The sequence below is a fragment of the Mya arenaria genome, chromosome 13 (genome assembly GCF_026914265.1).
Source record: "Mya arenaria isolate MELC-2E11 chromosome 13, ASM2691426v1".
In the NCBI taxonomy this organism is placed as follows: Eukaryota; Metazoa; Mollusca; class Bivalvia; order Myida; family Myidae; genus Mya; species Mya arenaria.
Window position 1 is genome coordinate 5,467,905 of NC_069134.1, and position 22,328 is coordinate 5,490,232.

Sequence of the window (22,328 nt, forward strand, 5' to 3'; positions counted from 1 at the left end):
TGTCGATCAGTGTAACGACGTCTAAGTGTGTCATGTCGATCAGTGTAACGATGTCTAAGTGTGTCATGTCGATCAGTGTAACGACGTCTAAGAGTGCCATGTCGATCAGTGTAACGATGTCTAAGTGTGTCATGTCGATCAGTGTAACGACGTCTAAGAGTGCCATGTCGATCAGTGTAACAAGGTCTGAGTGTGCCATGTCGATCAGTGTAACGACGTCTAAGTGTGCCATGTCGATCAGTGTCACAAGGTCTAAGTGTGTCATGTCGATCAGTGTAACAAGGTCTAAGTGTGTCATGTCGATCAGTGTAACAAAGTCTAAGCGTGTCATGTCGATCAGTGTAACAACGTCTAAGTGTGTCATGTCGATCAGTGTAACGACGTCTAAGTGTGCCATGTCGATCAGTGTAACAACGTCTAAGTGTGTCATGTCGATCAGTGTAACGACGTCTAAGTGTGTCATGTCGATCAGTGTAGCAACGTCTAGGTGTGTCATGTCGATCAGTGTAACAACGTCTAAGTGTGTCATGTCGATCAGTGTAACAACTTCTAAATGTGCCATGTATACCAGTGTTGCAGCCAGCAACGTCGATGTGTTCAATTTATATTTTTGAAGCATTTTCAATAAAATACAGGATATATGTTTTGCACAAAATCAAATCAAGAATATTCCTTTGACATTCTCCCTAATAATAAAGACGCAAGTCTAGGTAGACGTGTTTTTAGATTTCAAACTATGCCATATTGCTATCAGATTTTTTATAGAAAATATTGTTTACGTACTGTTTATTTCTCCTTTTATTTGATACATATTCTCTAGACCTCTAGCATATTATCGTTTTAAGAAGGGGTGGGTAACTTTTATTTTAAACTCAATAGCACACACGCTATCACTTAGACAAAACCTCAACTTCCACCCGATTGGTCAAAGGCAAAATAAAATACGGATGCATAATAATTATATGAAGACCAGATTAAAAACAGTACATTTAATTTAAACAAATGTTTTATTATTAACATATCTATGATGGCAAGAGTTCTGAGGAAAGAAAACAAATACACATGATTGAGTAACAAACATTCAACAAACGAGAAACGGCATTTATCAAATATTGGAATACAATAACGACAATACAAGCGGTCGTGTTGAAATCACTGAGTACAAAATACATAATACAAATAAAGATAACTTATAATAGAAATATCTCAGTGTGTAAACATGTAAACTCAAAGATAATGAACAAAACATTTTTAATTCATAAAGCTTTCTAAACTTCAGGTACAAATGTAAAAGCAAAAGGTAAGTGCCTGTATTCATTATTTCAAATGTATATTCTCTAAACAACCTTGTGCTTAAAATAAAGAAGTTAGGAACGCATCAGTTGAGTTAAACACCAGCGATACAATGATAGAAGAAGAACATATATAGTTTATTCGTCCCAATTCAACACATGCAAGTCCAAGAACAAATTAAATGATAATAAAATCAAGCTTCATGTTTGTTTATCAAACATCTTTATAACTATATATACTGTTCAGCTATTGAGTTTTTTTCTTATAAAATAACATGCATTATAATCTATAATTGAAATAATAATGGCACATTAATGGATATTTCTCTGAAATATACAACTCATAACAATCTCGAACTTTTGCAACAGAGAAACTTCTAATCTGTTCACATAGTTGTGTGTATTTAATCCACTAAAAATCCGTTGAAATTACATTTCATGGAAAAAATTAGTTCATGTTTGCTTAATTTTGTTTTCTGTCCAGCTCCAGTGTCTTATAGCCACAACGTGCTCTAACATCACCAGTCTTACACCGCGTTTGAAACAACAAAATTATTGAGCAAATGTCACAAATGTTTATAAAAACAGTTTTTACAATGCACCAAAATGCAACAATTAGTGTTTAATGTATAGTTAAATAACAATGCAATAACCCTGGTCTATGAAAGGGGGACAACTAAGTCAATCATACTCGAAAATATTACTAAGGTTACAGAACATTCATTGAATAAAATTAATGTTTAGTGAAAATATTGAGATAAAATCGATATGTAAAGATAATTCATCTCTCAAAATGGAGTAAAAAAGACGCTTTATCAAAACCCTACCCTATAATTTTTAGATGACGGGAAACTGCAATATATATATATATATTAACTATATATTGTAAATCATGCTAATCAAGCAATGGTCAAGCGAATAATGGCTCAATACAAAAATACACTATCCGGTCGACGGCAATACAAATAGATATAATGTCGTATAAAGTCATGAAACACAAATGGTTCAATAATGGTGAAATGATGAAATGGTAGAACAAATGATATTACGCACCTGCAATATATATGTATACTATATATTGTAAATCATGCTTATCAAGCAATGGTCAAGCATATAATGGCAGAGTTTATCTCTCGCTACGCTTGACCAACCGCAAACAGTTAAGGTGTATAGGTACTGTTATTAGGTAAACTTGCATGCAAATATGGGTTTAAATGAGATGCTATTGTTAGAGGTATAAACTACCTTAACGAGTTATCTTCGCTCTTGCTATAATAATCTAACGTGTACATGAATGCAAAGCAAGTTTAATTACAGATGGGACAAATGATAATATAAAACTCAGTAATAGATTCAATGATTATTTCAATGATAACGATAAACGTAATTACAATAAAGCAATAAAAATGACACTGCGACAGCATTACTGTTCAAGTACATGCATATTAAATAAAGACCAGATAAAGATCAGATAAATATTATGGGACCATCTTACAGACGAGCAGACAACAATATTTAGTATGATCAAACATTTTGGTAAAATTGTCAAACATGCAATCGAACAACAAATTAACTTAGCATAAACTGACATATAAAGCTTTAAGTCATCCGAATAAAGCAATCGAAAGATATAAAATATCCCCAATGAATATGTCATACTTTTTATATTAATGTAGCCAATAACATAAAATAAATGGCACTACGTCAAGTGCTTTATGGCACATCAGTAATGAGATTTCTGGCACTCAAGTCATGAGCTTTATTACACTTTATGTCAAACTGTTTTGCTATAAATATAATGTGTCGCACTAGTATTCAGTTTTTTGAAACTGTTTCAAAACTTTAATATGTACGCACTCCAGTCATGTTTATACTAGAGAGATGGTTCTAGTATTATTGAAACTCATAAATAGATTTCATTTTTACATTGCCGTCGCCTTCGGTTCTGCCAAAATCGGTACATTCAAAGTATAATCATTCCAAAACCGAATGTTCCAATGCTTTTATTTTCTATTTTCAATAAAATGTCTTTAACAACACTTATGGCCGGAATCTAAATCCCAAGCCCGGCTCAAGAATCCTCGTGACCTAGGCTGCCATATTGATACCCACCTGTGTTATCCTTCGCCGTGTTAATTCCCTGCACAGGGTTCATAGGGTCGATAATGTGATCGGGAGGAACCATCCGGTAGCCGCGCCGCGCCAAAAGACACAGCAGGAACGACTCTAGTACCAGCAGCAAGTTGTTGAAATCTGCAGACGAAGAAAGAAGGGACAACACTGAATGGGAAACTTTACCACCGGAAATAAGAGACTGAAAATATAGCACATGCGTGTATTCAAACCCTGATCGCATTGGCAAGAATAGCCTTAAAAGCACACAGAAATATTAATTGTAAGTGAATAAAAAAGGATCGAGTTGTTCTTAGTGAAACATGTACTTTTCCTTGCAAATAGACAATGGTCGACGCATAACTGATTTCGGTTTTTGTTATTTCTTACTTGCCCTATTAAATATAGGTGACTATTATCATAAATATACTACAAATACTAACGCAGAGGCGAGCATTCTGGTCCAAATATAATAAAGTATTTACTTGTTCCCCTGACCCTTGAACCCAGCTGTCCCACGCACTCCGGGATATCCTTGTAAGCCAGGAAGTTAAAGACGTGCATCTGGATTCCGTCCAAAGCCATCATAGCCTGGAAAGGCACGAACTTGAGAACAAGGCTGAAGTGTGACAGGTGCGTACGTGAGGCCCGGTAGATGACGATCAGTCCGTACATGGAGAGGAGGGTGCTGACCGTTGACAGAATCGCAATGTAAACGTACGGCTCCCGGGGGTCCTACAATGTTGTATATTTAATGAGGATTTATATTTGCTACACTAATTTACTGATCTGATGCTCTAGGTTATCACGGATCTTTTACCAACGAATCGTCTACAGATAATTCTGAGAAGTAATAATAACGTACAAACACATATCGCTTTTGCAATACAATAACACTGCTCGTTTTGAATTAACACTGAAGGAATAACAGCAAGTACCATTTGTTCCTCGTATTTTCCGTCCGTCCATAGAACGGCGGCGATGAAGAGTAAGAACGGACGGACGATCATCATCTGCATCGCTAGCAGCTTGAACACGCCCAGAGACTTCCTACAACAGATGAAACAATCTGCGTTGATTACATAGTTCGGTTTATATTTATTTCGTCCGCACTTCTCAGTATCGGCTAAGAAGAATTCTGCTCCGTATAAAGGCGATTTAAAAGCGGTGCAATCACTCGAGCTATTTTTATTCCTACTCGGATCATCGTCGATAAAGCTTAATGGCACGGTGGTCAACCAAGACTGGATAACATGTGCTAGTATATGTTTGCCCCAAGTAGCTTTGTTCTGCAAATATTATGCAACAATATGGCATACTTTTCACATAAATTGTTCAGTGCATTTCACATTTCAACCAAATAATAACGATAAATATTTGAATGTTGACAATCTTCGTTTTAATATCGACAAGGTTCATTTGAATTCTGACAAATCCTGTCGAAATAACAAGTTTGGTATATGTGACCTAAAGCCATGATTTTTTGTTAACATTCATGCTGTGGATAGGGTCCCCGACGGCAAGACCTAGTGTACCGCTTTTCGAATACTACCGCCGGCAGAATATCTATTTTTTGTTTTATAAAATTTATTGCATTAAAAATCATACCTTATTAACTAAATATGTCTATCATTTTTTTCAGTACAGTCTTATATATCATAACTGCAACTAATGGTTCTTTACATTTTGGACGACACCTTAATGTATATGTCAATAGCTGTAAAGCTGCCAACTGTAAATTTCAAGGTGACAGTTGTCGCTGTAACATATGAAGAATGTTTAATATAATGTGTCACTACTTCAGCTACATTTGAACGATTGACCTTAGTACAACTTGCAGTCGTAATACCAGTAAACGTGTACTCGCCTGCTCAGTGTGATTGGCTTGAGACAGCAGAAGAGACAGCAGCAACAGGGCGGGTTTGCTATGGAGACCTGGTCTCCGGCGGTCCTCAACGTTGATACCATACTTCCGCCTCCCCCGTACAGCGAGATGGTGAGGGTTACGAACACGTAGATACACACAGAGATGTAGCTGGAAGCATAAAGATCAATAACAATTGTTCTGAAGGAACCGTCATATTTTGGCTGCACAAATATAAATAACGCCGAGGACATGTCGCTTTTATGAACAATAAATCTTAAAGCCATTAAAAGCGCATCGCTCACTCTATCAGTTTGTTATTAAACTCAAACAGTTTATAAGTAAATGTTAATGTTACAATTCTAACTACCAGGTTGCCATTAGGGCAAGGAGTACGTTGCTGGTAGGGACGAAGACCGGAATAAGCTTCGTGATGCACATAACCTGTAAACAGAGGCAAAAGGTAGAAACAGCGACCCGTAATATTACATAACTAGCGCATTATAGGTCAGAACAAAATTATAAAATGGGTTTTTCCTCATTGTGTTTTTCAAATTACATGGCTTGTAAAAGCTAGGTTTTAATACAATATATCAACCAACCGTACTATATTGCCCAGTCAGCTGTTACTTCATGTCGTTCACGTACGCAATGTACTTCAGGATCCTAATACACAGAGAGAATTGCAGGGCAAACTAACGAACAAGGTAAACCGTGCTTACCGGAAAGAGAGCGAGAATGATGATCATCTTGTTTGCGATGTTTCCGTGCACCTGGTAGGAGTAGTGGCGGCGGACGAAGCTCACTTCCTCCACAAAAATACCAACGCACACCAGTGTCAGGGCGCCGGCAATCCCCAGGCAAACCAGCATTCCCGTGTCGGATCCAATCTCTAACGGAAGTGGCAAACACATGCTTTTTCTGCGTTCATACACTTCTTCTCGTGTACGTGTAGTTTGTTACGAAAACATTTACTTCACAAATAATAAACTGGAGTAGTCTATTACGAAACATTTATTTCACTTATATGTACTATAGTTTGTAACGGAGCATTTATTTTACTTATATATTCACGCAGTAGTTTGTAACGAAGCATTTACTTTACTAATATGTACACGCAGTAGTTTGTAACGAAGCATTTACTTTACTAATATGTACACGCAGTAGTTTGTAACGAAGCATTTACTTTACTAATATATACACGCAGTAGTTTGTAACGAAGCATTTACTTTACTAATATATACACGCAGTAGTTTGTAACGAAGCATTTACTTTACTAATATATACACGCAGTAGTTTGTAACGAAGCATTTACTTTACTAATATATACACGGAGTAGTTTGTAACGAAGCATGTACTTTACTAATATATTCACGCAGTAGTTTGTAACGAAGCATTTACTTTACTAATATATACACGAAGTAGTTTGTAACGAAGCATTTACTTTACTAATATATACACGAAGTAGTTTGTAACGAAGCATTTACTTTACTAATATATACACGCAGTAGTTTGTAACGAAGCATTTACTTTACTAATATATACACGCAGTAGTTTGTAACGAAGCATTTACTTTACTAATATATACACGAAGTAGTTTGTAACGAAGCATTTACTTTACTAATATATACACGAAGTAGTTTGTAACGAAGCATTTACTTTACTAATATATTCACGCAGTAGTTTGTAACGAAGCATTTACTTTACTAATATATACACGCAGTAGTTTGTAACGAAGCATTTACTTTACTAATATATACACGCAGTAGTTTGTAACGAAGCATTTACTTTACTAATATATACACGAAGTAGTTTGTAACGAAGCATTTACTTTACTAATATATACACGCAGTAGTTTGTAACGAAGCATTTACTTTACTAATATATACACGGAGTAGTTTGTAACGAAGCATTTACTTTACTAATATATACACGAAGTAGTTTGTAACGAAGCATTTACTTTACTAATATATACACGAAGTAGTTTGTAACGAAGCATTTACTTTACTAATATATTCACGAAGTAGTTTGTAACGAAGCATTTACTTTACTAATATATACACGCAGTAGTTTGTAACGAAGCATTTACTTTACTAATATATTCACGCAGTAGTTTGTAACGATGCATTTACTTTACTAATATATACACGCAGTAGTTTGTAACGATGCATTTACTTTACTAATATATACACGCAGTAGTTTGTAACGAAGCATTTACTTTACTTATATATACACGGAGTAGTTTGTAACGAAGCATTTACTTTACTAATATATACACGCAGTAGTTTGTAACGAAACATTTACTTTACTAATATATACACGCAGTAGTTTGTAACGAAGCATTTACTTTACTAATATATACACGCAGTAGTTTGTAACGATGCATTTACTTTACTTATATATACACGCAGTAGTTTGTAACGATGCATTTACTTTACTAATATATACACGCAGTAGTTTGTAACGAAGCATTTACTTTACTAATATATACACGCAGTAGTTTGTAACGAAGCATTTACTTTACTTATATATACACGCAGTAGTTTGTAACGAAGCTCTTTATTTACTTATATACACACGAAGTAGTTTGTAACGAAACATTTACTTAAGTTATTTATTTCATTACTTCACTTATATAAACACGGAGTAGATTATTACTTCACTTATATATACACGGAGTAGTTCATTACTTCACTTATATATACACGGAGTAGTTTTAAATTATTACTTCACTTATATATACACGGAGTAGTTTATTACTTCACTTATATATACACGGAGTAGTTCATAACTTCACTTATATATATAGGGAGAAGTTTATTACTTTACTTATATATATACACGAAGTAGTTTCTTACTTTACTTATTTTCACTTAGTATTGCTTTATATTATAGCCAATTGGCTTTGAAAGGGAACATATTACTCACTTCAGAGCTCTAAATCAGATAGAATTCGAATGAGAAGAAAATCGTAAATAATTTTATTTCTAATAATTGAATTTTAATCGGCCATTATGAGGGCCGAAATTCAGCCCTAATCCCCTTCTGCAAAAGCATATATTTTCCCCGAACCAGGTAAAAATATTTCATTGAAAAGAAGAGGAGCGTTAACCTCTGAAGTTTGGCAAATGTAGCAAAAAGTGTCATTCATGTCCATAGGTTTGTTGAATTAAACGTTCGAACAAAAGTTGAAGATTACATTTATCATGTTTTTCCCCTTTTTGCCAATACGACGCTAGTTTTCCTCTTACGGAATGAATTGCGGGGTTAATGTCATTATCGGGGTATGAACGCAATTGGGCTGGTCAAATCTCGCAATTCATTACTTATATTTACACCAATGGTTCATTATTTCATTCAAAAATTGTTAAAATCATACTTCATTTCATTTAAGAAAACAATTTAGTAATCCATTCTAATAAAACGATCCGACTGTAACTGGAAACATTTTTTCAAATGACGTCACAATAACGCGGGAAAAGTACCACTTGAAATCACTTTTAAACGTAATATTGAAACACACATTGCAACAATACAATCAAAATATGATAAATTAACACTTTCTAAAATGTTGATTTATATTTTACGGGACTTGCTGACACTATACAAACAAAAACAATATCAATAGTTTCATGTATATTGTTATGCGATGAATTGCGATCCGAACATATCCGAAGATGTTGCGTTCATCGATTGATAAATGCAATTGCCGAAAGGCAGTTCATTTAAGGAATGGAAGTTGAAGTGTAAATAGTGTCCCTTGAAAGTGGAAAAAGCACTGATTCATTTAAAAAAAAACAAGTCTTACAAATTAAAATGAATGATAAAAAGGGTATCGAAAATTGTAGTTCTTCAAATGGCATTGATAAACGTTTCATCTGTCGATCACATTTTCAGTATTGGTACTCCAAACAATAAAACTTAAATAAGAGAAAAAAGTAAATATTTCAAAAATTTATATTCAAATTTGTGCATCAAATTCTGAAATGCCTAGCATATATACAGCGCGTTGCCTTTTTCATTGGTATACACACATGCATACATTACGTATAGGTTACATTAAAGCGCGCACACACAAATATCTTAATTTGAAATGAAATGTGCTATACATGCACATGTATAACAAACATAATTTTGAATGATATACATTTTACTACTTACTAAATAATGCATTTAGTCATATAAGCGATTGTAACCGTGTATTTAGTAGCTGAAAGCGCAAAAATATTAAATAATTGATGTTTTTTTTTAAAAATAAAATGAAAAAACTATTGTCTCATAAGGTAGAAATACCGTGTTTTTGAAACTTTCTTGCAAATAAAACGCGGCATCCTTCATACGAACCATTGTCTTCGATATTTATTCATTCTTTTCGTTATATTAAAACAATTGTACGAATTATCTTATTTTGGAGTAAGAGTGCATATTTACGTATGGAATTGGTAAGTTTAAAGTTAAGTTTATATGAGCATACTTATGTCATAATAGCAGCAAATATTGGTTGTCAAAATATTTATAATGCAAAACGGTGAAATCGAAAAAAAACAATATGACCAAGATTTTAAGTGCGGAGACATCATTTGAAGGCTAAATGAAAGTATTCATACTACAAAAGCAGACACAAATGTTTCGTACCATCATAGTAGATATCCGTGGTCGGGAACTCGTTCGAGCAGTTTGTCATCGCTTCCGGAACAGCCGCTACCTTGCACTGTTAATACCGGCGCACACAGACACTCACACAATAATATCAAAATTAAAACAGCATACTTTTAAATTTCTAATATGATAGACGCTTCCCTACATTAACACAGTCATGGTGAGATTACATGTACTTCTAGTTTATAAATAGAACAGTTAAAACCTGGGACGCGGAAAGCATGTTTACATGCACTCGGCTTATCGATACTCTGCTCTTCATTGAAAGTTGAATGTATTGATGTACGCGGGCCATTCCAAAAATACGCAGACACTGTACATAAGACATTTACTAATATAACCATTGTAAAGTTTAGGGTTAGGATACGGGTTGGGGTTAGATCTTATAGTGTGTGTTTTTCTGTGTCACAGCCAGTAACATGATTTTTTACCAGTGTAACAATCCACAGCATCTAAGTGACTGTGATGTTTTACCAGTGGTATAGTCAACAAGTCAAAGTGTGCCATATTTACCAGTTTTACAGCCAACAACCTCTTAGCGTGCCATGTTTACCAGTACAACAACCCACAACATCTAAGTGTGATGTTTTTACCAATGGTATAGTCAAAATGTCAAAGTGTGCCATATTTACTAGTGTAACAGCCAACAACCTCCAAGCGTGCCATGTTTACCAGTGTAACAGCCAACAACCTCTAAGCGTGCCATGTTTACCACTTTAACAGCCAACAACCTCCAAGCGTGCCATGTTTACCAGTGTAACAGCCAACAACCTCCAAGCGTGCCATGTTTACCAGTGTAACAGCCAACAACATCAAAGCGTGCCATGTTTACCAGTGTAACAGCCAACAACCTCTAAGCGTGCCATGTTTACCAGTGTAACAGCCAACAACCTCAAAGCGTGCCATGTTTACCAGTGTAACAGCCAACAACCTCAAAGCGTGCCATGTTTACCAGTGTAACACCCAACATCATCCAAGTGTGTTATTTCTGTGTAGAAGTGTTTTTAGATTTCAGATCATGCCTTTTGTAATCAGATATTTGATGGAAAATATTGTTTACATTCTGGATATTCATCCTTTTCTTTGTTATTTGGAGGATACATGCTTTCTGGCTTTAAACCATTCTTGTTGTATCTTACTTACAAATGGTTATGCTTAAAGCTTAAAATTGATCAATATATCTAGCATATAATCATTTTAATAATAGGTGGCAAAACGCGAACTACCCTGCGGATGAATATATGAACACCAAAGTAAAAAACATAACATATTGTAAAAAAAATATTTTATTTATAAAAACTACAAACAAACATGTCATGGTAACTGAGGAAAGAAAACAAATAATCATGATTTAGTAACAAACGTTCAACAAACAAGTTACGGCAGTTAACAAATACTGGAATATAATAACGATAATACAAGAGGTCGTGTTGAAATCTCTGTAATTAAAATTTGCGTTGTACAAATGACAATTTATGATAACAATATCTCAGTGCGTATACAGGTAAAGACAAAAAAAAAATACAAGACATGTTTAATTCATGAAGTTTTCTAAACATCAGGTACAAAACTAAAAGGAAAAATATATGTGACTTTATTCATTATTTTGTATATTCGCAAAACAACCTTCTTCTTTAAATACAGCAATTTGGAGCAAATATCGTTGGGTTTGACACCAGAAATTCAATGATATATAGTTCAATCGTCCCATAATGGAATTTAAGTTTAACACGGGAGCAGTCCAAGATAAGTTAATGCTAGTAATACAATGTTCATGTTTGTTTTTCAAATATCTTTCTAATTATATATACTAGTCTATTAAGCTTTTGCGTACTTTTCTTATAAGGTAACATGCAATATAGTGTCTAATTGAAAAAAAAATAATGGCACTTTAATGGATACAACTCATTACAAAATCTGTTCAAATAGTTCTATGCATTGATACCACTGAAATATCCGTTCGAATTAACATTTCATAGAAAATAATCAGTTCATATTTTGTATTAATATTGTATACTGTATATCTCAAGTGTCTTGTAGTCACAAATCCCTCCAACATCACCAATCACACAACATCAACCAAAATCATTAATCATACATGTAATCGTATGTCACAAACAGGTATAATAACAGTGTGTACAAGGAAACAAAATGCAACACATAGTGATAAATGTAAAGTGCCATAACAAAATAATATACCCTGGTCGAGGAAAGGGGGACAACTTAGTCATTCATACTCGGAATTACATACACTCTGATTACTAAGGTTACACACCATTCATTGCATTAAAATAATTTATGATAAAAGCATCGAGACAAAATCGATATTAAGATACTTAAAATCTCAAAATAAAGTAAAAGACTTGGCAGTTTGTCATAAGTACCCTGTAGCAAAAGAAATATTGAGATAAATCCGATATGAAAAGACTATATACCTCCCACGATAAAGTGAAGATATGTCATTTTACCGTTTTACAATTCACACTAGAGGGCTTGTCATAAATACCCCGATTGTAATACTGTTCAAGTAAATGCATATTATGTAAAGACCAGATTAAGATCATATTATGATCAGATTAAGACTATGGGGCAATCTTACACGTGCGTGATAAGATGTCCTCAATGTAAATACTTTTTTTATTTAAATGTAGCCTATAATATGATATAAATGCCACTTTCGTCAGGAGCTTAATACCACTTTCGTCATGAGCTTAATACCACTTTCGTCAGGAGCTTAATACCACTTTCGTCATGAGCTTAATGTCACTTTCGTCAGGAGCTTAATACCACTTTCGTCAGGAGCTTAATACCACTTTCGTCATGAGTTTAATACCACTTTCGTCATGAGCTTAATACCACTTTCGTCATGAGCTTAATACCACTTTCGTCAGGAACTTAATACCACTTTCGTCATGAGCTTAATGTCACTTTCGTCAGAAGCTTAATACCACTTTCGTCAGGAGCTTAATACCACTTTCGTCATGAGCTTAATACCACTTTCGTCATGAGCTTAATACCACTTTCGTCAGGAGCTTAATACCACTTTCGTCATGAGATTAATACCACTGTCGTCAGGAGCTTAATACCACTTTCGTCATGAGCTAAATACCTCTTTCGTCAAAAGCTTAATGCCACTTACGTCATGAGCTTAATACCACTTTCGTCATGAGCTTAATGTCACTTTCGTCATGAGCTTAATGTCACTTACGTCATGAGCTTAATGCCACTTTCACCATGAGCGTAATGCCACTTTCGTCATGACCTTAATGCCACTTACGTCATGAGCTTAATGTCACTTACGTTATGAGCTTAATGCAACTTTCGTAATGAGCTTAATGCAACTTTCGTCATGAGCTTTATGACGCTTACGTCATAAGCTTTCTGCCACTTAAGTCATGAGCTTTCTGACACTAACGTCATGAGCTTTATACCACTTAAGTCATGAGCATTATGACACTTAAGTCATGAGCTTACTGACACTAACGTCATGAGCTTTATACCACTTAAGTCATGAGCTTTATACCACTTAAGTCATGAGATTTATGACACTTACGTCATGAGCTTTATACCACTTAAGTCATGAGCTTTATGAAACTTAAGTCATGAGCTTTCTGACACTTAAGTCATGAGCTTTCTGACACTAACGTCATGAGCTTTATACCACTTAAGTCATGAGCTTTATGACCCTTACGTCATGAGCTTTATACCACTTAAGTCATGAGCTTTATGAAACTTAAGTCATGAGCTTTCTGACACTTAAGTCATGAGCTTTCTGACACTGACGTCATGAGCTTCATACCACTTAAGTCACGAGCTTTATACCACTTAAGTCATGAGCTTTATACCACTTAAGTCATGAGCTTTATGACACTTAAGTCATGAGCTTTATGACACTTAAGTCATACGCTTTATGAGACTTACGTCATGAGCTCTCTGACACTTAAGTCATGAGCTTTATAGAAGAGCATATGCCCGATTAGGAACTGTTTTTACATTTTCAATATTCGGAACAGTTTTGAAACTATGACTCCTCAAAATATACCACTGACGTCAATTTTCAGACGTCTCTCATATTTTAAGTACACTTAGTGTATTTAAATACACTACGAATTGAAAAAGAAACAGGTATAGGGGTTAGATTATTTGATACTGCGCAAAAACGAAGTCGGTGAGGTACCCTTTTCTTGATATCAGGCGATTTGTAATAAAACATTGAGTACATGCATTTAAAAAAATCAAAAATTAAAAGAGCAGTTTTTTCAAGAATTAAAGAAAGGCGCACTTTTTTCAGCGAAACACGACGCCGTTTTTCCCGCGAAAAATGACGTTAGAGACGAATTTAGAAACAATAACGTTCAACAAAAGAAAGAAAAATATATGAGCGTGAACGTTTTCACAAGACGCACTTGAGGTTTAAATTTCATAGCTGTAAACGAAAAATTGATGAAAATATCGGTTATTGTAGCTGGAACGCAAAAATATGAGAGACGTCTCAAATTGACGTCAGTGGCATATTTTGAAGACTCGTAGATTCAAAACTGTTCCGAATATTGAAAAAGTAAAAACAGTCCCTAACAGGGCATATGCTCTTCTATTCGTATTCCAATTTTCAGACAAAAACTCGAAAAAATATTCATAGTCGCGTTCCACCTTAAGTCATGAACTTTATGACACTTAAGTTATGAGCTTTATGACACTTACGTCATGAGCTTTATGCAACGCACGTCATGAACATCCTGACAATTAAGAGATGAGCTTTATGGCACTTAATCATGAGCTTTTGACACTTTATGAGCTTTCTGACACTTAAGAGATGAGCTTTATGACAATTACGTCATGAGCTTTATGACACTTACGTCATGAGCTTTATGCAACGCACGTCATGAACTTTCTGACACTTAAGAGATGAGCTTTATGACACTTACGTCATGATCTTTTTGTGACACACATTAAGAACCTTTCGACACTTAAGTTATGTATTTTATGCTACTTTAGGTAAACTGTTTTGCTATAAATATAATCATAATGCCATTTGGTTTAAATGAAAGACAGCAATATTATCGCTCTCGTATTTTGTTGTTCAATCTCTTTCAATACTTCTATTTGTACGCAATCCAGCCATTTTTATATTACAGAGATGGTTTAGTCTTATTGATACTCAAAAATAGATTTCTTTTTTTAAACATTGCAGTCGCATTCTGTTCTGCCAAAATCAGAAAATTCTATATACAGACATAGTTATGTAAGCAGTAGATTCAAAGTACAACACTTATGGCCGGAATCTAAATTCTTAAGCCCGGATCAAACATCATCGTATCCTAGGCCGCCATTTTGATACCCGTCTGTGTAATCCTTCGCCGTGTTAGTTCCCTGCACAGGGTCCACAGGGTCGATGATGTGATCAGGGGGAACCATCCGGTAGCCGCGCCGCGCCAGAAGACACAGCAGGAACGACTCCAGTACCAGCAACAAGTTGTTGAAATCTGCAGACGAAGAAAGAAGGGACAACACTGAATGGGAAACTTTACCACCGGAAATAAGCGACTGTGATAACATAGCACACGTGTGTGTTCAAAGCCTGACCACTTGGTCATTGAAATATGAATTGTATTGGCCAAACAAAAAATAAGTTGTTCTTAGAGAAACATGTACTTTTCCTTGTAAATAGACATTGTTCGGCGCATAGTTTGTTCAGTTTTCAATGTTTCTTACTTACCCTTTTAAATATATTAACGCAGAGGCGAGCATTCTTGTCTAAATATAATAAAGTATTTACTTGTTCCCCTGACCCTTGGGCCCAGCTGTCCCACGCACTCCGGGATATCATTGTTGGCCAGGACGTTAAAGACGAGCGTCTGGATGACGTCGAAAATGAGCATAGCCTGTAGAGGCACGAACTTGAGAACGAGGCTGAAGTGTGACAGGTGCGTGCGTGAGGCCCGGAAGATGACGACCAGTCCGTACATGGAGAGGAGGGTGCTGACCGTTGACATAATCACAATGTACACGTACGGCTCACGAGAGTCCTAGAAGGTTGTTTGTTTAATGAGGATTTATCTTTGCTACTCTTATTTATTGTTCAAGTATCTATCCTATATATTGAACAGATAAAATGAAATGCATGAAACGATACTAGGTTATCATGGATCTTTTATTAACAATCAAGGAATCGTCCACAGATACTTCTGAAAAGTAATAATAACGAACAATCACATATCGTTGTTGCAAAACTATAGCACTGCTTGATTTGAATAAATACTGAAGGAAAGAATGGCAAGTACCACTTGCTCCTCGTAGTTTCCGTCCGTCCATAGCACGGCTGCGATGAAGAGCAAGAACGGACGGACGATCATCACCTGCATCGCTAGCAGCTTGAATACGCCCAGAGACATCCTGCAACGGATGATACTATTTGCGTTAATCACATATTTGGGTTTATATATGTTTTGTCCACACTTCCCTATATAGGCTAAAGAATAATTCTGTTTCGTTCAAAGGCAATTTAAAAGTGGTGCAATCACCCAAGCTATTTTGACTACTACTTGGATCTTTGTCTATGAATTTTAATGTCACGGTGGTCAACCAAGACTGGATAACATGTGCTAGTATATGTTTGCTCCAAGTAGCTTTTTTTGCAAAAAAAATAATTCATCATTTTAGAATACTTTTCCCATTAATTGTTGAGGGACTTTCAAGCCGGTATGTTTTTGTCCGCTCCGCTGGCAGTATGATTGGCTATTGGTCCCAGGTCTCTTGGATGAGATCTATCACGTTTTTCGCTCTTTTACACTCTAATATTAAGGAAGTATTTTCTTTAAATGTGCGCATGAGCGAAATAAGAGATTACAAAAAGTGTCGGAACAAATGGATAGTGTCCCCGACAACAAGACCTAGTATACCCTTGTTGGAATATTGCCGCCGGCGGAATATCTTTATTGTTTGTATCATAATATTTTTAGGATTAAAGATTAAGAATTATCAAAAAAAATTCAGAAGAGTCTTATATTTGAATTTATGAAAACTGCAACTAATGGGCCTTTAAAATTTGGAACACCTCTAAATTCATATTTTCTTTAAATGTGCGCATGAGCGAAATAAGAGATTACAAAAAGTGTCGGAACAAATGGATAGTATGTATCCCCGACAACAAGACCTAGTATACCCTTGTTGGAATATTGCCGCCGGCGGAATATCTTTATTGTTTGTATCATAATATTTTTAGGTTAATCCTAAAAATATTATGATACAAACAATAAATTACCTTTTTTTCAGAAGAGTCTTATATTTTAATTTATGAAAACTGCAACTAATGGGCCTTTAAAATTTGGAACACCTCTAAATTCATATGCCCATAAATGTACAACCACCGGAAGTAAATTTCAAGGTGACAGTTGTCGCTGTAACATATGAAGAATGTTTAATAATGTGTCACTACTTCAGCAACATTTGACCGATTGACCTTTGTACAGCTTGCAGTCGTAATGCCAGTATACGTGTACTCGCCTGCTCAGTGTGATTGGCTTGAGGAAGCAGCAGAGACAGCAACAGCAGGGCGGGGTTGCTATGGATACCTTATCTCCGGCGGCCCTCAACGTTAATACCATACTTCCGCCTCCCCCGTACAGCGAGATGGTCAGGGTTATGAACACGTAGATACACACAGAGATGTAGCTAGAAGCACACAGATTATTAACAATGGTTCTGGAGGAACCGTCCTATTCCGGCCCCACAAATATAAATATCGGTGAAGACATGTCGCCTTTATGAACAATGAAATCTTAAAGCCATTAAAAGCGCATCGCTCACTCTATCAGTGTGTAATTAAACTCATTGACAAGCAGTTTATAAGTGAATGTTAATTTTACAATTGTAACTACCATGATGCCATGAGGTCAAGGAGGACGTTGCTGGTAGGAACGAAGACCGGAATAAGCTTCGTGATGCACATAACCTGTAAACAGTGTTGAAGGTAGAAATAGCATTCCCTAATTATACATAACTATCGCATTGTAGGTCAGCATCTAATTATAAAATGGGGTTTTCTCATTGTATTTTGCAAAATAATGAACAATGCCTACCGGAAAGAGAGCGAGTATGATGAGAATATTGTTTGCGATGTTTCCGTGCACTTTGTAGGGGTAGTTGCGGCGAATGAAGCTCACTTCCTCCACAAAGATACCCACACACACAAATGCCAGGGCGCCGACAATCCCCAGGCAAACCAGCATTCCCGTGTCGGATCCAACCTCTACCGGAAGTGGTAAAAATGCATATGCCTTATCTGTATCACTTCCTCTCGTGTAAGTGAAGTTTTAACGAAACACTTACTTTACAAATATATACACAAAGTAGTTTATTACGAAACACTTACTTAACTTTAATATACACGGAGTACTAGTATCTTATTACAAAACACTTACTTCACTTATATATACACGGAGTAGTTTGTAACAAAACATTTATTTCAATTAGGTATACACGGAGTAGTTTATTACGAAACACTTACTTCACTTACATATACACGGAGTACTAGTTACTTGCCACGAAACACTTACTTCAATTAATTATGCACGGTATAGTTTCTTACTGTACTTTTATATAAATAGAGAAGTTTATTACTTTACTTATGTTTACACGGAGTAGTTTATTACTTAACTGATATATACACGGAGTAGTTTATTACTTAACTTGTATAAACACGGAGTAGTTTATTACTTCACTTGTATAAACACGGAGTAGTTTATTACTTCACTTGTATATACACGGAGTAGTTTATTACTTCACTTGTATATACACGGAGTAGTTTATTCCTTCACTTGTATAAACACGGAGTAGTTTATTCCTTCACTTGTATAAACACGGAGTAGTTTATTACTTCACTTATATATACACGGAGTAGTTTATTACTTCACTTGTATATACACGGAGTAGTTTATTCCTTCACTTGTATAAACACGGAGTAGTTTATTCCTTCACTTGTATAAACACGGAGTAGTTTATTACTTCACTTGTATAAACACGGAGTAGTTTATTACTTCACTTGTATAAACACGGAGTAGTTTATTACTTCACTTGTATAAACACGGAGCAGTTTATTACTTCACTTATATATACACGGAGTAGTTTTAATTTATTTCTTCAATTATATATACACGGAGGAGTTTGATCACTAGTATTGCTTGATATTATAGGCAATTCGCTTTGAAAAGGAACATTACAAAGAAACATATCACACACTGCGATGCTATAAATCAAATAGGATTCGAATGAGAAAAAATCATTAATTATTTTAATTTTAATAGTTTTATTTTAATAGTTTTAATAACCCGCGTTTCAATTGGTCATTTAGGGGACCGAAATTCAATCCATGTCTTCTTCTGAAAAAGAATATATTTCCCCTAAAGGTGAAAAGATTTCATTTGATAAAATTAGGAGCATTCTCCTCTAAATATTTAAGAAATGTTGCAAGAATGGCCACCTATGCATATGTCTATAGGTTTGTTGAATTAAACGTTTGAAAACAAGTTGAACATAACATGAATATTTTTCCCCCTTTTTGCCAAATCAAAGCTAGTTTTCCTCCACCTCATGAAGTTGGAAGAAACTCTAATAACGATCCATAAAACAAATATAACAAATTAAAATTATTGATGAAAAGGGTAATAGAAAATTGTAGTTCCTCAAATGGCATTGATAAACGTTTCATCTGTCGATCTCGTGTTCAGTATTGGTACTCCAAACGATGGAACTTAATTAAGATAAAAAAAAAAGTAATTATTTCCAAAATTCATATTCAAATGTGTGAAACATATTCTCAAAATCTCTTGCATCTACAGCCCTGTACATAGAATTTTTCATTGTTATACACACATGCATACATTACGTCTATGTTCCATTAAAACGCGCGCACACACACACACGCACACAAGTATCCGATTTTGAAATAAAAAGAGCTCATTATCTGGTATAATGAACTCAATTACTTCCTCGTTCAGTGCCATACTTATTTAAAGAAACGCTCGTATTTAAAATCTATACTATATGTATACACATGTATAACAAATATAAATTTTGTGTCATAGACCTACTTAAGAAATATTACACACCACTGAGGGTCATATGACATTATAAGGTGAATGGACCTCGGCTAACGGTCCATATACACTTTCGGGGGCTGAATGGCCGGTCCTTATAATGTCATATGACCCGAAGTGGTGTGTTAATATTTCTTATATTATACCGAACATTTTATGGTACCATTAATTATTTTAAATGCACTTAAGATGTGTTTTATTGAACAGAGCTAATTATGTTTACTTGCGACAAATCTACGTCATTGTGAAAAAAGCAAACCGCACCTACCAGTTGCATGACGTCATCGGTCCCTATTACATTTTTGGCGAGGTCCGGACCGGCCAAAAATATGATATGGACCGGTGACGTCATAAGACTGGACTCTTCAAAATACAGTGATATACGGACCGATCGAGTTTATATATACAAAGAAGGGACACAGTTATGTGAGGTATAATATTTCCTAAATAATGCATTTATGGAAAATATTGATTACTGATGACAAGTTGTAACCGTGTATTTAACAGCTGAAAACGGACATATTATAAAAGACTGGTGGGTCCTAAAATATTTACAGTGAAAAACTATCGTCTTATAAGGTAGAAATACCGTGTTTTCTGCACCTTTCTTTCAAATGAAACACGGTATTCTTCAGAAGAACCATTGTTTTCGGTAAAATAAAAAAATAAAATGAATATTGTGGTACATCTTATTTGGTAGTAAGAGCTAGTGCCTCTTTAAGTGTAATAAAATTTGGTAAATTGAAAGTTTAATATATTTTAGCACAATTATGTGATAATAGCAGCAAAAACTGTTAGTCAAAATATATTTATCAATAAACGGTGAAATCAAAACTATTTGACCCTAATTTTAAGTGCAGAAACATCAATTTCAAGCTTTTTGAAACTATACATAGTAACGAAAAATAGACACAAATGTTTCGTACCATCATAGTAGATATCCGTGGTCGGAAACTCGTTCGAGCAGTTTGTCATCGCTTCCGGAACAGCCGCTAACTTACACTGTTTAATACCGGCACACACAGACACTCACACATCTATATCGAAATTAAAACAGCATACTTTTTAATTTCTAATGTGATAGACGCTAACCTACATGAAGACTGTCATAGTGAGATTACAATAATTATTGCAAGAACTCAATATCTGCTTCTATATCTATATGCAGTTATTGAGTTATTGCACTAAGAGGACGAGTCATGCATGTCTAGTTTATAAATAGAACAGTTAAAACCTGGGACGCGGAAAGTATGTTGACATGCCTTCAGGCTAATCGATGCGCTGCTCTTCATTGAAAGTTAAATGTATTTATGTATGTTGAGCTGATTTCTATGGGTTTATCCAAACACTGTCGAGTTCCTTATTTTAAATACCGAAGAAAAAGCATTGAATTAATCAAAGGGTCTTATTTTTTTATATTTTTTTTGGTCTTGGAAAGAGCAAATTTTTGCGTTAATATCTGAAAACCAATGATATGAGATTGCTGACAAAAAATCAGATCGTTTTCATATTTCCGTTCAAAATTAATGTTTTATGGCTTTTAAAAACCGTTACTTACGGTCTAAGAAAAACGCATAAAACATCAATTTTTTTTAACTTAAATATAAAAATCTGCGATCTAATTTTTTGTTAACAGTCTTATATAACTGTTTTCCATGACTTTTCGCAAAAGTGGCCCTTTCCAAGACATAAAATAAAAATGTTGTCAAAACGTTAAAACTGTGAGAGTGCAGCTTTAATATCGGAGCTTAACTTATTCAGTATGGATTGTTATTTGAAAGCATTCAGTATTTTTCGAGTTATCCAAAAAATACTTCCATTCCCCTGGCGTAAAGTGGTTACTAACCGGTAAATATTTAAACCAAAACAATGCTATTTAGCAAAGCAAAATCCAGAAATATTCATCCATTTTACATTGAAATATGGTGTCGATAACCTTTTGTAAAGAAAGGTTTTTATAACTTATAAAAACCGTGATTTCACATTTCTAGTCCGAAACTTCTTGGTTTATATTCATTTCTGTAACTGAAATCAAACTGTACACAGTCAGTCGGCCATTTTAGTTCGGAATCCTTAGAATTTTGACAGCTGCGTCACTTCCTTTTTCTTGAAGACGACTATAGCCGCAAAATTTGAATTTTAAGGTGCTGGTTATTACATTGTTTTAACAAATACTTACATGTTTAGAAGCAATACTTGTGATATAAATCCCAACATCTACATTTGCTATTTTTAAATCGATCTGTCGACTCGGTATACGGCGATCGATATTATTCTATGTTTAGATCTAGATCGACTGATTGTCGA

The 22,328-nt window shown here is 34.9% G+C and overlaps 2 protein-coding genes across 2 annotated transcripts; both read right to left on the reverse strand.

The window, feature by feature from the left end:
* Nucleotides 1-994: 994 nt before the first annotated feature.
* On the reverse strand, nt 995-10,084 carry LOC128214087 (organic solute transporter subunit alpha-like). Its single transcript, XM_052920340.1, has 7 exons — nt 9,904-10,084; nt 5,991-6,160; nt 5,639-5,712; nt 5,272-5,439; nt 4,343-4,454; nt 3,890-4,139; nt 995-3,545 (listed from the first exon to the last, which is right to left on the reverse strand). The coding sequence occupies exons 1-7, from the start codon at nt 9,950-9,952 to the stop codon at nt 3,364-3,366; spliced, it is 1,005 nt and encodes a 334-aa protein (XP_052776300.1). The 5' UTR covers nt 9,953-10,084; the 3' UTR covers nt 995-3,363.
* Nucleotides 10,085-11,203: 1,119 nt separating this feature from the next.
* On the reverse strand, nt 11,204-21,092 carry LOC128214088 (organic solute transporter subunit alpha-like). Its single transcript, XM_052920342.1, has 7 exons — nt 20,948-21,092; nt 18,006-18,175; nt 17,805-17,878; nt 17,431-17,598; nt 16,209-16,320; nt 15,704-15,953; nt 11,204-15,410 (listed from the first exon to the last, which is right to left on the reverse strand). Exons 1-7 carry the CDS (start codon nt 20,994-20,996, stop codon nt 15,229-15,231), a joined length of 1,005 nt encoding a protein of 334 aa, XP_052776302.1. The 5' UTR covers nt 20,997-21,092; the 3' UTR covers nt 11,204-15,228.
* Between the last annotated feature and the right edge of the window lie 1,236 nt (nt 21,093-22,328).